The sequence below is a fragment of the Triticum dicoccoides genome, chromosome 5B (genome assembly GCF_002162155.2).
Source record: "Triticum dicoccoides isolate Atlit2015 ecotype Zavitan chromosome 5B, WEW_v2.0, whole genome shotgun sequence".
Classification (NCBI taxonomy): Eukaryota; Viridiplantae; Streptophyta; class Magnoliopsida; order Poales; family Poaceae; genus Triticum; species Triticum dicoccoides.
In genome coordinates, this window is record NC_041389.1 from 719,190,204 (window position 1) to 719,206,748 (window position 16,545).

The 16,545-nt window shown below is 44.7% G+C and overlaps 1 protein-coding gene across 2 annotated transcripts in view; it reads left to right on the plus strand.

Annotated features, from left to right (window-relative positions):
* The first annotated feature begins 15,065 nt into the window (after positions 1-15,065).
* Positions 15,066-16,545, plus strand: part of LOC119312963 (beta-fructofuranosidase, insoluble isoenzyme 4-like) — a 4,857-nt gene continuing 3,377 nt past the window's right edge. The window contains exons 1-3 of one of the 2 annotated variants that reach the window (XM_037588761.1): positions 15,066-15,242; positions 15,496-15,547; positions 15,978-16,107. In XM_037588761.1, coding sequence (XP_037444658.1) covers positions 16,101-16,107 — 7 coding nt within the window. In that variant the 5' untranslated portion in view covers positions 15,066-15,242; positions 15,496-15,547; positions 15,978-16,100. Of the gene's footprint in view, positions 15,243-15,333; positions 15,390-15,495; positions 15,548-15,977; positions 16,108-16,545 lie in introns of those variants that run through there. The other variant, XM_037588760.1, reaches the window with a different exon arrangement.

The window sequence follows — 16,545 nt, forward strand, 5'->3', positions numbered from 1 at the left end:
ACATGGACAACTAATGAGAAAGTTCATGATACATAATACAACTCTAAATAGAAGGTCTCAAATTCACGACACATAGCATAACTTAGGTTCATTACATAGTTCCCATCACATAGCACAATAGGTCCATGACATAGTTCATCACAAATTCATGATACAATCCTCAAATAGAAGCACATTCAAGTCTCTATTGGGTCACACGCGGCCATTTCCCCTTCTTATCGCGTGCCTCATCCTCCTCTTGTGCATCGCGAGCCCTCGCAAGTTTTCTTTCCCTCTCCTCTTGACGAGCTGCCTTCTCTTTGCACGCCCTCTCCTCCTCATGCTTCTTCCGCTCCTTCCTCTCCCTTTCACGATGTTCTTCATCCTCGGCTCTCTGTAAGGATTCTTCAAACAGTCGCTATCTCCTAAAGCAATCTTTAAGATGGTCTTTTTAGACATCTTCTGGCACTTCATTATCTATCCATGTGAAGTACTTGCAAAGAGGAGGAGGTGACTACACACAAAACAAGTTTTTGTTAGTAATATAAAGTGAATCATAATGGAGAATAGCCTACTTTTCTAACATACCGGTGGGACGTCATGGGCGTTAGTGGGATGCGCGAGATCATGTGCATAGTTGGGACACAGAAAATATCTTCTTCCTTCCGTCCACGACTTCTTCTGGTCAGTGGAGACCTTCACCTTGCACTCATCTCCACACCAACATGATGGGGTTTTCACATCCTTCTCCTTCGTCTTGTCCAACCTTGCCTCCTGCCACTTGTTTGGCATGTCCTCTTGGTCAGCGCACCGTGGCCTCGTCGTGGAACCGGATGAAGGCATGCCTATGAGAAGAAGAATTGTTAGAAAATTACATTAACAAATTAAATGAAAAAAACACAATACAAGAAAACAAGGAAAATATTGAACAAATATTTACCATTAAAAATTGGTCAACCATTTGGATTATGAAAATAACCAAACGCCGACCCTTATCAGTCCTCCGTACTCTTCTACCACCACCGGAACCACCTCTACGACCACCACTACTACCCACTCTAGGGCCTCCATTAGCGCCACCTCTACCACGTTGTCCACTCCTAGCACCTCCTCTAGGGCCTCTAGCAACACGGGAACCACCTCTACAACCACCGGAACCCCCTCTGCCACCACCTGCCTGACTCGTGGTTGGATTGCCCTCCTTTGATGTTTTCCTTTTCTTAGAGCATGTTCTGACATTGTGTCCTGAATTGTCACATTGACCACAGTTGATAGTGTCCGGAGGCTCCATAAAGTGCCCGCTACCAAATTGGTTCATGCCGGTGTATCCAGCTAGGTTGTCCATATCGCCTCTCAACCTTTTCTGTCTGATTCTACCCTTGGGCTCAACCTTGAGCAAAGGATCGGGCCTAAGCTCCAGGCTATTATAGTCAGGCCACTATGATGGGTCCAGGAAGGGTTGGAATCGAGGGGCCCATGTCAACCTAGTAGCTTCAAGATCGAACTCAAGCATCCTCATGTTGTCCCATCAGACACATGTATATTTCTTGACGACGCCGCCATCAAAAGATGAGAGCACAGCCAATTATACTTACTAGGCCTCTCGCACTGACACCACCGTCTCTTAAGGTGCACCTCGAATGCATGACCACCATATGACATACCATCTCCGGTTGTCCCACCAGGCTCGTCGATTTGGTAGGTCATATCGTAGGTGTTGAATAGCCTAAGTTTCTGTGCCGAGGACTTGCTTTGCTGTAACATCATCCACTCTTCAACCTTTGGTGGATATTCCAATTTTTCACCAATCCACTTCACGGTTTCCTCTGAATGCATCAAAAAATACTCATTAAGCTTGAAAAAAGTATAATCCACTATTGCAGTCACCGGCAATGCGCAGGCACCTCTGAGCACATTGTTAAAACATTCAACCATGTTACTGGTCATGTCACCATATCTCCAACCTCCTTTGTCATGAGCGCGTGCCCACTTGTGTTTCTCCGGAAAATTTCATGTTAAGAAATCTTTCCCTCCTTCGTCCGCATCTTCGTAGAGCTTGTCATAGCGAATGGTGAACGCACCGGTGCTGAAGGCCATGCAAACATGGGTTGGATCCTTGCTCAACTCCTTGCTCTTACATGCCCTGTAAAAGTTTGCCATGAAATGCCTCATGCACCATCGATGGTGGAGCTTTGGAAGTCCTGGAATAAAAATGTCCATGGCTTTTAGTATGCCCTGGTGTCGGTCTGATATAATGCACACTTATCTATCACCAATGACATTTTCCCTAACATGACGCATGAACCACTCCCAGTTGTCTTGGTGCTCGAAGGGAACCAAACCAAATGCCACCGGCAACACATTGTCATTGGAGGAGTACGCCATTGCTACCATGATTGTGCCCTTGTATCGACCGGTCAAGAATGTGCCATCAATAGACAAAATCGGACGGCAATGCTTAAAGGTCATGATGCATTGTACGAAACTCCAGAAGGCACGGTGAAACACCCCATGACCATCATCCTCGACCACATGATACATGCCGGGGTTCCTATGGGAAATCGCTCCCAACAACTGCGGGAGGCGATTGTATGCTTCTTCCCAACTACCATACAACATCCTTAAAGCATTTGACTTGGCCTTCCATGTCTTCCCATACTTGACTTTGTATCCAAACATTTTTTAACCGTCGTCATGAGGAGCTTCACCTTCACGGTTGGATCACTTGATACTTCTTTCATTAATTTAAACCCGAGAAACTCAGACGTGAGTTGACGGTGTGTCTTAGGCTTTTTTTGTGACGGTGGCCTGCACGAGTGAGTACACACACAACTTGTTAACAGCCATTGCCCGGTTTTAATTCTTCTTCCATGGACCACCCATGGGCATCCTTCTTTGTCACAATGGATGGAGTAACACACTTTTTGGTCCAAGTGCCCAACAAGATATGGTCTATGGTTCCTAATAGCATAGTTACTTAGCCATACTTTGAAGGCCTGCAAACTCACAAACTTCAACCCTTTCTTCAAGTAAGCATTCTCGTCTTCATCCTCGTCCCTTGGTTCACCCGGTTCCGGGCAAGGTCTCGGCTCTATCACCTTACTCATGCCACCATCAACTACCGCCTTGTGGGCCAGCCTGAGATCACGAAACAATGGAATTCTTATTTCCAAACCGGTCACCTCTGTGTGTATACGGTTCTCTCTCTCCGTGAATCCATCCGCGTCCAGTTCTTCCTCCAGACCTTCATCATCCGAGTCATACGCATATGCACGACCATAGGGGATCTCGCGGTCCATGTCCCGCTGCCTGACAAACGCTTCCAAGTCACCGATGTCATTGCCATGAATCTCATCCTCTTGCTCATCATCAGCACTGCATCCATCCTCTAGTGCAAGGCGAGCCCTTTCAAGCTTCCGAACTCTCTCCTCCTCTTGAGCCATCTTCTTGTTTTTGCATGCCATGTCCGCCTCTCGCTTATGTCGTTCCCTCTTCTCCTTCTCATTTGCATGAGTCTCATCCTCGTGCATGTCATCATCATCATCACCATGACCACATTGGACATCACCATGAACATCAACATATTGTTCATTAACTTTTTCTAGAGCATGCCCAACAACTTCATTTTCTTGGCTATGTGGCGGTTGGCTAGAAGTATTGGAGGCATAGACCTCAGCACTATCCACAACATGAGCCACACTTCTAGTAGGGCTCATAGCATGACACGGGGAGGACACTTGGCGGTTCAAGTCAATATCAAGCCGCGGACCTTGCCCCTTCGTAGCAAACAATTCAAGTGACATGTCTTCCGGGGCCGCAACTTTACCCTTCAGTCGAGATTTTGTTCCCAATGCAACTCGGAGATGATAGGCATATTCTTCAGTCGAGATTTTGTTCCCACCCCAACATCATACCTTCCTATTAATTCAACTTTTTCATTGGGGTCCATCCAATTCAACTTATCTCTTACTTTAATAACAACCTCATCATAACTAGGACTTGTGTCGAATACCAGCACTTCCTCGTTGTCACTTGCAGTTTTAGTCACAAATGACGCTTTTTCCAAATAATGAACATTAACAAGTCTCTCATCCATCTAAAAGGGACAACAAACAAGATGAATAAATGATAATTATAATGCATAGTTGCAAAAACTATGCAACTCTAATGAAGCAATGATAACTATATATTCCTAATGAGTTGTATCAAAAACAAATTGAAACTTATGTACTAAATAAATCATGTCATTTTCTTAACACATAACCTAACCCTAACCATCATATTTATCAATTCCATCATTTGTACCCACAAAATGCATATCACATTACTAGTACCACAACTGCATATTAATTAAAAGCCATCCAATACCAAAGGATTTGAATAAATCTAGAAACTAAGGTGCCACCTAGGGTTACATAATGCCACTAAAATAACAAGAAATTACCAAGAAAATTTAGGGATCCGGGGGAGATTATCTCAAACAACAAGGGAGAGAAAGATCCACGGAGGAAAATCAAATTTGGAGCAGGATTTGAGTGAGCCTTGAGGTGGGAGAGAGAGGGGGAGCTCTCCTTTGTTCTTCTTTCTCGGGATGGAAGATTGGGATTGGGAGAGTGTGTGGGGTGGGTCCCACACACTTTCTGAAGGAAATATGCCCTAGAGGCAATAATAAAGTTATTATTTATTTCCTTATATCATGATAAACGTTTATTATTCATGCTAGAATTGTATTAACCGGAAACATAATACATGTGTGAATACATAGACAAACAGAGTGTCACTAGTATGCCTCTACTTGACTAGCTCGTTAATCAAAGATGGTTATGTTTCCTGACCATGAACAATGAGTTGTTATTTGATTAACGAGGTCACATCATTAGTTGAATGATCTGATTGACATGACCCATTCCATTAGCTTAGCACCTGATCGTTTAGTATGTTGCTATTGCTTTCTTCATGACTTATACATGTTCCTATGACTATGAGATTATGCAACTCCCGTTTACCGAGGAACACTTTGGGTACTACCAAACGTCACAACGTAAACGGGTGACTATAAAGGAGTACTACAGGTGTCTCCAATGGTCGATGTTGGGTTGGCGTATTTCGAGATTAGGATTTGTCACTCCGATTGTCGGAGAGGTATCTCTGGGCCCTCTCGGTAATACACATCACATAAGCCTTGCAAGCATTACAACTAATATGTTAGTTGTGAGATGATGTATTACGGAATGAGTAAAGAGACTTGCCGGTAACGAGATTGAACTAGGTATTGGATACCGACGATCGAATCTCGGGCAAGTAACATACCGATGACAAAGGGAACAACGTATGTTGTTATGCGGTCTGACCGATAAAGATCTTCGTAGAATATGTAGGAGCCAATATGGGCATCCAGGTCCCGCTATTGGTTATTGACCGGAGACGTGTCTCGGTCATGTCTACATTGTTCTCGAACCCGTAGGGTCCGCACGCTTAAGGTTACGATGACATTTATATTATGAGTTTATGCATTTTGATGTACCGAAGGTTGTTCGGAGTCCCGGATGTGATCACGGACATGACGAGGAGTCTCTAAATGGTCGAGACATAAAGATTGATATATTGGAAGCCTATGTTTGGACATCGGAAGTGTTCCGGGTGAAATCGGGATTTTACCGGGTTACCGGGAGGTTACCGGAACCCCCCGGGAGCCATATGGGCCATCATGGGCCTTAGTGGAAAGGAGAAAGGGGCAGCCCAAGGGGGCTGCGCGCCTCCCCCCTTCCCCTAGTCCTATTAGGACTAGGAGAGGTGGCCGGCCACCCCTCTCCCTCTTTCCCCCTTGGGAATCCTAGTTGGAATAGGATTGGGGGGGGGGAGTCCTACTCCCGGTAGGAGTAGGACTCCTCCTGCGCCTCTCCCTCTTGGCCGGCGCCCCCTCCCCCCTTGGCTCCTTTATATACGGAGGCAGGGGCACCTCTAAACACACAAGTTGACACAAGTTGATCCACGTGATCGATTCCTTAGCCGTGTGCGGTGCCCCCTGCCACCATATTCCTCGATAATACTGTAGCGGAGTTTAGGCGAAGCCCTGCTGCTGTAGTTCATCAAGATCGTCACCACGCCGTCGTGCTGATGAAACTCTTCCCCGACACTTTGCTGGATCGGAGTCCGGGGATCGTCATCGAGCTGAACGTGTGCTCGAACTTGGAGGTGCCGTAGTTTCGGTGCTTGATCGGTTGGATCGAGAAGACGTACGACTACTTCCTCTACGTCGTGTCATCGCTTCCGCAGTCGGTCTGCGTTGGGTACATAGACAATACTCTCCCCTCGTTGCTATGCATCACATGATCTTGCGTGTGCGTAGGAAATTTTTTGAAATTACTACGAAACCCAACAGTGGCATCCGAGCCTAGGTTATTTATGTTGATGTTATATGCACGAGTAGAACACAAGTGAGTTGTGGACGATACAAGTCATACTGCCTACCAGCATGTCATACTTTGGTTCGGCGGTATTGTTGGACGAGACGACCCAGACCAACCTTACGCGTACGCTTACGCGAGACCGGTTCCCTCGACGTGCTTTGCACAGAGATGGCTTGCGGGCGACTGTCTCTCCAACTTTAGTTGAACCAAGTATGGCTACGCCCGGTCCTTGCGAAGGTTAAAACGGAGTCTATTTGACAAACTATCGTTGTGGTTTTGATGCGTAGGTGAGATTGGTTCTTACTTAAGCCCGTAGCAGCCACGTAAAACAAGCAACAACAAAGTAGAGGACGTCTAACTTGTTTTTGCAGGGCATGTTGTGATGTGATATGGTCAAAACATGATGCTGAATTTTATTGTATGAGATGATCATGTTTTGTAACCGAGTTATCGGCAACTGGCAGGAGCCATATGGTTGTCGCTTTATTGTATGCAATGCAATCGCGATGTAATGCTTTACTTCATTACTAAACGGTAGTGATAGTCGTGGAAGCATAAGATTGGCGAGACGACAACGATGCTACGATGGAGATCAAGGTGTCGCGCCGGTGACGATGGTGATCATGAAGGTGCTTCGGAGATGGAGATCACAAGCACAAGATGATGATGACCATATCATATCACTTATATTGATTGCATGTGATGTTTATCTTTTTATGCATCTTATCTTGCTTTGATTGACGGTAGCATTATAAGATGATCTCTCACTAAATTATCAAGAAGTGTTCTCCCTGAGTCTGCACCGTTGCCAAAGTTCGTCGTGCCCAGACACCACGTGATGATCGGGTGTGATAAGCTCTACGTCCATCTACAACGGGTACAAGCCAGTTTTGCACACGCAGAATACTCAGGTTAAACTTGACGAGCCTAGCATATGCAGATATGGCCTCGGAACACGGAGACCGAAAGGTCGAGCGTGAATCATATAGTAGATATGATCAACATAATGATGTTCACCGATGAAACTACTCCATCTCACGTGATGATCGGACATGGTTTAGTTGATTTGGATCACGTGATCACTTAGAGGATTAGAGGGATGTCTATCTAAGTGGGAGTTCTTAAGTAATATGATTAAATTGAACTTAAATTTATCATGAACTTAGTCCTGGTAGTATTTTGCAAATCATGTTGTAGATCAATAGCTCGCATTGTTGCTTCCCTGTGTTTATTTTGATATGTTCCTAGAGAAAATTGTGTTGAAAAATGTTAGTAGCAATGTTGCGGATTTGATCCGTGATCTGAGGTTAAATCCTCATTGCTGCACAGAAGAATTATGTCCTTAATACACCGCTAGGTGACGGACCTATTGCAGGAGCAAATGCAGACGTTATGAACGTTTGGCTAGCTCAATATGATGACTACTTGATAGTTTAAGTGCACCATTCTTAACGGCTTAGAATCGGGACTTCAAAGACGTTTTGAATGTCATGGACCATATGAGATGTTCCAGGAGTTGAAGCTAATATTTCAAGCAAATACCCGAGTTGAGAGATATGAAGTCTTCAACAAGTTCTATAGCTAAAAGATGGAGGAGAATCGCTCAACTAGTGAGCATGTGCTCAGATTGTCTGAGTACTACAATCGCTTGAATCAAGTGGGAGTTAATCTTCCAGATAAGATAGTGATTGACAGAATTCTCTAGTCACCATCACCAAGTTAGTAGAACTTCGTGATGAACTATGACATGCAAGGGATAACGGAAACGATTACCAAGCTCTTCGTAATGCGGAAATTGACGAAGGTAGAAATCGAGAAAAACATCAAGTGTTGATGGTAGACAAGACCACTAGTTTCAAGAAAAGGGGCAGAAGGAAGAAGGGGAACTTCAAGAAGAACAGCAAGCAAGTTGCTGCTCAAGTGAAGAAGCCCAAGTCTGATCCTAAGCCTGAGACTAAGTGTTTCTACTGCAAAGGGACTGGTCACTGGAAGCGGATCTACCCCAAGTGATTGGCGGATAAGAAGGATGGCAAAGTGAACATAAGTATATTTGATATACATGTTATTGATGTGTACTTTACTAGTGTTTATCGCAAACCCTCAGTATTTGATACTAGTTCAGTTGCTAAGATTAGTAACTCGAAACGGGAGTTGCAGAATAAACAGAGACTAGTTAAGGGTGAAGTGACGATGTGTGTTGGAAGTGGTTCCAAGATTGATATGATCATCATCACACACTCCCTATACTTTCGGGATTAGTGTTGAACCTAAATAAGTGTTATTTGGTGTTTGCGTTGAGCATGAATATGATTTGATCATGTTTATTGTAATACGATTATTCATTTAAGTAAGAGAATAAATTGTTGTTCTGTTTACATGAATAGAACCTTATATGGTTACACACCCAATGAAAATAGTTTGTTGGATCTCGATCGTAGTGATACACATAATCATAATATTGAAACCAAAAGATGCAAAGTTAATAATGATAAGTGCAACTTGTTTGTAGCACTGCCGTTTAGGTCATATTGGTGTAAAGCGCATGAAGAAACTCCATACTGATGGAATTTTCGAATCACTTGATTATGAATCACTTGATGCTTGCGAACTGTGCCTTTTGGGCAAGATGACTAAAACTCCGTTCTCCGGAACAATGGAACGAGCTACTGACTTATTGGAAATAATACATACCGATGTATGCGATCCAATGAGTGCTGATGCTCGTGGCAAGCATCGTTGTTTTCTGACCTTTACAAGATGATTTGAGCAGATATGGGTATATCTACTTGATGAAACATAAGTCTGAAATAGTTGAAAGGTTCAAAGAATTTCAGAGTGAAGTGGAAAAATCATCGTAACAAGAAAATAAAGTTTCTGCGATCTGATCGCGGAGACAAATATTTGAGTTACGAGTTTGGTCTTCAATTAAAACAATGTGGAATAGTTTCACAGCTCACGCCACCTGGAACACCACATCGTTATGGTGTGTCTGAACGTCGTAACCGCACTTTATTTGATATGGTGCGATCTATGATATCTCTTTACCACTATCGTTTTGGGGTTATGCATTAGAGACAGCTGCATTCACGTTTTAAAATAGGGCACCATCTAAATCCGTTGAGACAACACTGTATGAACTATGGTTTAGCAGTAAACCTAAGCTGTTGTTTCTTAAAGTTTGGGGCTGCGATGCTTATGTGAAAAAGTTTCATCCTGATAAGCTCGAACCCAAATCGGAGAAGTGCGTCTTAATAGAATACCCAAAGGAAATTGTTGGGTACACCTTCTATCACAGATCCGAAGGCAAGACATTCGTTGCTAAAATGGATCCTTTCCAGAGAAGGAGTTTCTCTCGAAAGAAGTGAGTGGGAGGAGAGTAGAACTTGATGAGGTAATTATACCTTCTCCCTTATTGGAAAGTAGTTCATCACAGAAATCAGTTCCAGTGATTCCTACACCAATAAGTGAGGAAGTTAATGATGATGATCATCAAACTTCAGATCAAGTTACTACCAAACCTCGTAGGTCTTCCAGAGTAAGATCCGCACCAGAGTGGTACGGTAATCATGTTCTGGAAGTCATGTTACTAGACCATGATGAACCTACGAACTATGAGGAAGCAATGAGGAGTCCAGATTCCACGAAATGGCTTGAGGCCATGAAATCTGAGATATGATCCATGTATGAGAACAAAGTGTAGACTTTGATTGACTTGCCCGATGATCGGTGAGTCATTAAGAATAAATGGATCTTCAAGAGGAAGACGGACGTTGATAGTAGTGTTACTATCTACAAAGCTAGACTTGTCGAAAAAGGTTTTTGACAAAGTTCAAGGTGTTGAATACGATGAGATTTTCTTACTCGTATCGATGCTTAAAAGTCTGTCCGAATCATGTTAGCAATTGCCGCATTTTATGATTATGAAATTTGGCAGATGGATGTCAAAACTGCATTCCTGAATGGATTTCTGGAAGAAGAGTTGTATATGATGCAACCGGAAGGTTTTGTCGATCCAAAGGGAGCTAACAAAGTGTGCAAGCTCCAGCGATCCATTTATGGACTGGTGCAAGAATCTCGGAGTTGGAATATACACTTTGATAAGTTGATCAAAGCATATAGTTTTTGTACAGACTTACGGTGAAGCCTGTATTTACAAGAAAGTGAGTGGGAGCACTACAACATTTCTGATAAGTATATGTGAATGACATATTGTCATCGGAAATAATGTAGAATTATTCTGCAAAGCATGAAAGGATACTTGAATAAAAGTTTTTCAAAGAAAGACCTTGGTGAAGCTGCTTACACATTGAGCATCAAGATCTATATAGATAGATGAAGACGCTTGATAAGATTTTTCAATGAATACATACCTTGATAAATTTTTGAAATAGTTCAAAATGGAACAGTCAAAGAAGGAGTTCCTGCCTGTGTTGCAAGGTGTGAAGTTGACTAAGACTCAAAGCCCGACCACGGCAGAAAATAGAAAGAGAATGAAAGTCATTCCCTATGCCTCAGTCATAGGTTCTATAAAGTATGCCATGCTGTATACCAGATCTATTGTATGCCATACCACTGAGTTTGGCAAGGGAGTACAATAGTGATCTAGGAGTAGATCACTGGAGAGCGGTCAAAATTGTCCTTAGTGGAATAAGGATATGTTTCTCGATTATGGAAAAAGGTTCGTCGTAAAGGGTTACGCCGATGCAAGTTTGACACTAATCTAGATGACTCTAAGTCTCGATCTAGATACATATTGAAAGTGGGAGCAATTAGCTAGAGTAGCTCCATGCAGAGCATTGTTGACATAGAAATTTGCAAAATACATGAGGATCTGAATGTGGCAGACCCGTTGACTAAGATTCTCTCACAAGCAAAACATGATCACACCTTAGTACTCCTTAGGGTGTTAATCACATAGCGATGTGAACTAGATTACTGAATCTAGTAACCCTTTGGGTGTTGGTCACATAGCGATGTGAACTATGGGTGTTAATCACATGGTGATGTGAACTATTGCTGTTAAATCACATGGCGATGTGAACTAGATTATTGACTCTAGTGCAAGTGGGAGACTGAAGGAAATATGCCCTAGAGGCAATAATAAAGTTATTATTTATTTCCTTATATCATGATAAATGTTTATTATTCATGCTAGAATTGTATTAACCGGAAACATAATACATGTGTGAATACATAGACAAACAGAGTGTCACTAGTATGCCTCTACTTGACTAGCTCGTTAATCAAAGATGGTTATGTTTCCTGACCATGAACAATGAGTTGTTATTTGATTAACGAGGTCACATCATTAGTTGAATGATCTGATTGACATGACCCATTCCATTAGCTTAGCACCTGATCGTTTAGTATGTTGCTATTGCTTTCTTCATGACTTATACATGTTCCTATGACTATGAGATTATGCAACTCCCGTTTACCGGAGGAACACTTTGGGTACTACCAAACGTCACAACGTAAACGGGTGACTATAAAGGAGTACTACAGGTGTCTCCAATGGTCGATGTTGGGTTGGCGTATTTCGAGATTAGGATTTGTCACTCCGATTGTCGGAGAGGTATCTCTGGGCCCTCTCGGTAATACACATCACATAAGCCTTGCAAGCATTACAACTAATATGTTAGTTGTGAGATGATGTATTACGGAACGAGTAAAGAGACTTGCCGGTAACGAGATTGAACTAGGTATTGGATACCGACGATCGAATCTCGGGCAAGTAACATACCGATGACAAAGGGAACAACGTATGTTGTTATGCGGTCTGACCGATAAAGATCTTCGTAGAATATGTAGGAGCCAATATGGGCATCCAGGTCCCGCTATTGGTTATTGACCGGAGACGTGTCTCGGTCATGTCTACATTGTTCTCGAACCCGTAGGGTCCGCACGCTTAAGGTTACGATGTCAGTTATATTATGAGTTTATGAATTTTGATGTACCGAAGGTTGTTCGGAGTCCCGGATGTGATCACGGACATGACGAGGAGTCTCGAAATGGTCGAGACATAAAGATTGATATATTGGAAGCCTATGTTTGGACATCGGAAGTGTTCCGGGTGAAATCGGGATTTTACCGGGTTACCGGGAGGTTACCGGAACCCCCCGGGAGCCATATGGGCCTTCATGGGCCTTAGTGGAAAGGAGAAAGGGGCAGCCCAAGGGGGCTGCGCGCCTCCCCCCTTCCCCTAGTCCTATTAGGACTAGGAGAGGTGGCCGGCCACCCCTCTCCCTCTTTCCCCCTTGGGAATCCTAGTTGGAATAGGATTGGGGGGGGGGGAGTCCTACTCCCGGTAGGAGTAGGACTCCTCCTGCGCCTCTCCCTCTTGGCCGGCGCCCCCTCCCCCCTTGGCTCCTTTATATACGGAGGCAGGGGCACCTCTAAACACACAAGTTGACACAAGTTGATCCACGTGATCGATTCCTTAGCCGTGTGCGGTGCCCCCTGCCACCATATTCCTCGATAATACTGTAGCGGAGTTTAGGCGAAGCCCTGCTGTTGTAGTTCATCAAGATCGTCACCACGCCGTCGTGCTGACGAAACTCTTCCCCGACACTTTGCTGGATCGGAGTCCGGGGATCGTCATCGAGCTGAACGTGTGCTCGAACTCGGAGGTGCCGTAGTTTCGGTGCTTGATCGGTTGGATCGAGAAGACGTACGACTACTTCCTCTACGTCGTGTCATCGCTTCCGCAGTCGGTCTGCGTTGGGTACGTAGACAATACTCTCCCCTCATTGCTATGCATCACATGATCTTGCGTGTGCGTAGGAAAATTTTTGAAATTACTACGAAACCCAACACTTTCCTCGTGACCACTTATCTCTCAGGGGGGTAGATGCCAAGGTTCCCGGCATCTAGGGTCGGGGTCGACAATTGCCAGGTTGGACGGTCAAACTGCTGACCAGGGAGGTGGGCCAGGCCTAAACGCCACGGTTCGCGGTGTCTTCAGTGCAAGCAGAACGCCGCATATGTTGGCGTCTCGGTTTGGGTCAGATCCGAAAAAAGTTTCAAACAAGGGTCAAATCGTGCTAAACTTTGAGACATGGGTCAGAACAGTGAAAAAGTCCCTATACTCCTTTTACAAAAAGTACATCTATGCTTCCTCTCACAGTATACCTATGCTTCCCCAAACTATGCTCCTTTTATTATGATGGAGGGGGTCTTACATTTTGAGACAGAAGGAGTACCTTTTACAACTCATCGTGAGCTATCTAGTATAGTCAGGTAACTCTTCCCTTCGTTTCCTTTTAATTTGTGTATTAAATTTGTTATAAGTCAAATTTTGATCAACTCTATATTAAAAAATATCAACATCTATAATATTAAAAGTACAATAAAAAATATATATATTCTACAATGAAATTAATTGTACCGATTTGATATTGAAATGTTGACATTTCCTGTATAAATTTGGTCAAAATCTATACAGTTTGACTTAAGACAACGCTAATACGTGAAGTAAAAAAGAAACGAAGGATTAGTAATTTTTTTTACACCATACAAACGCATACGCTCATACATACGCACATACACTCATCCTTATGATGCACAAAAGTGCACTATGCAGGAGCACGCGCCATAGGTTGGTATGCCAGGGTACGAGTTAGAGCAACTCTAGCAGACCCCGCATAAGTGGTCAAACCCGTAAAAAATTTGCGTTTTACAGTTTCGGGCAAAAAAGTGTCCAGAACATAAACCGTAAAAGCGGTCCAACCTGTAAAAGGGCCACCGCAAATGCACACCCGAAACCATTATCTTTGGAGGTTGGAAGGCCGAATCTAGGGGGCCCCGTATACCGGTCAAACCTCGTCGGAGCAAACACGCCGCCGCGGAGTTTGCCGGAATCCGCCCTAAACTCGCCGGAATTCATCACCGCACACCGGAAAAGGCGCTAGACGCCGCAATCGATCGCCACCGGTTCGAATTGGACGAGCTCAACATCGTCGTGGCCTCTCATGACCTCAGCTTCGCCGCCGGAATCCTACCGGCGCGGCAGGCAAAGGGGCACGAGTCGGCTGGCAATAGAGCAAGGCGCGGACGACGGAGGCGACGGGGCGTGGCCGGCAAGCTGTGCGTGGACGACGGAGGCTGAGCACGGCCGGCGCGGTGATGGGGCGCGGCCGGCAGGGGCGGGGCATGGCCGACGGGCGAGGGGACGCGGCCAACGGGCGACGGGGCATGGCCTGCGGGCGACGGGGCATGGCCTGCGGGCGACGGGGCGCGGCCGACGGGGTTGGGCGTGGCCGGCGCGGCCAGCTGGAGGAAGGGGCGGCAGCGGCCGGACTGGAGGCCGGCCGCAAATATACCTTTCTACGGATCCGTTTGGGGGTCTGCATCTGTGCCAGCCCGAGTCAGCCCGCAAAAGCGATTTTACGCAAACTGCAAACACGTTTTGCTGGCCGGCGGGATGCGGGATCTGCTAGAGTTGCTCTTACAGCCCAACCCCTGGTAATGCAGCTAGCTACTGTGCTGCCGACCACCACTGATATTTTTGCTATCATTGCCGACAGGCAGCAGCTACAAGACCAGATATTTGCTAGGCACAAGATTAACAGTAACACCGCCAAACGACAAAGCCCTTGTGCGCAGGAAAAAAGACCTACACTAGTACTTATTTTTTAAGGGGAAAGACAGATCTGGTAGATCCTTTTTGAGGGGAAAGGCAGATTAGATCTTTTTGAGCCGACAGAAACAGCTCAACTACTCCCTCCTCCGTCTATCTATCTCTGTCACTCTCCTCCGGTGTAGTGTAGGAGGAGACGAGGCCGAGAAGCGGAGAGGACGAGGAGGTGGAGGACTGCCGCCGCGCCGGAGATAGGATGGCGATGGCCATGGAAGGTGAGGGACTCCTCACTCCTAGCTAGCTACCTCTCCCCTCCCGGCCACATGGAAGGTGACTGACTTGTATGTATGTGTGTATGTGTTGGTCCTTTGTGCTGCTGTTGCTGCCTTGATGATGATGCTGATGTGTGCTCTGCTCACAGTGTAAGTCCATCCATTATCCAATTGTTTGTCACCTTCATTTAGCTTAATTACTCGACTGTTTTGTTTTCTGTCACTCACAGAATTGATGTTGCATAATTGATTGCAGGCTCGCTCGACTTGCCTGTGTGTTCTCCACGGCCATTCTTTTGCAGAGCCTGGTAAGCTAGCTACAGTAACTCTTGTTTCAGTTAATTACCCGCTGTCTGCGCTTCAGTAACTCTGAGATGAGACAGTCTGCTTTCACCTTCTATTCATTTCTACACTTGGTTCATGCCGTTACTCTGTCTATGTATTGTGGGAGCACTTGTGCTCAAGAGGCATCGAATGAAATGGAGCAGAATGTGTAAAAAAGAAGTTGTGCTATGGTTGCTGCTCAGGTTTACTTTAGTTATCAGCAGGAGCCACACATGCTACAAAAACAATTTTTTGAAGAAAAAAAAAAGATTGTTCCATTCAGAAACATTGCTCTGCGCCATGAAAATGATTTTTGGAAATATTCCGTAGCCTCGCAATGTTTTCTGTTTCTATATAAGTAAATAAGTAGGGCCTGACTCCGGCTTTTCGCACTGGCCCCCCAAAATTTCTTAGGCATGGCCCTGCAGCAATGGAGAGAGAGGCTTCTCCTTCTCCTACCCCCAGTCTCTAAAGGTCCCCTCCATTGTCAGCGAGAGGTACAGGACTGCCTACCACTTCCAACCTCCAAGGAACTGGATGAACGGTATGCTGTTTACCTCTCTGCTTCCTTCTTCAGCTTCCTCTCTGGTTCATTTTGTGGGTTATCTGTTCACTTTTGTTTGTGCTTTTCTTGTTATGGGTCCAAGAAAAAGCAAGAGATCTGATTGGTTGCTGATTTGCCCAACCGGAGAAGGGAAAAAAAGTGCCCATCTTAATTTGGTGTGCTAATATTCAATAATATGCTTGTTTTTTAGGGGATAATATACTTGTTAAAATACACATAATACTTTTGCAGTAGTATCATTACAAACTGTTTCTGTGTCAAAAGTAAGGAAGCGCCTAGAGCTCAGTGGGTTGAGAAATAATCAACGGTTGTTATTGTGTTTTTCTTTCCTTCTGGACTTTTTTTGTTCGTATAAAGTTTGGGGCCAACTCCTATTTGGCGCCTATAGCGCTGGTTATAGGCAAAACCGTACACAAC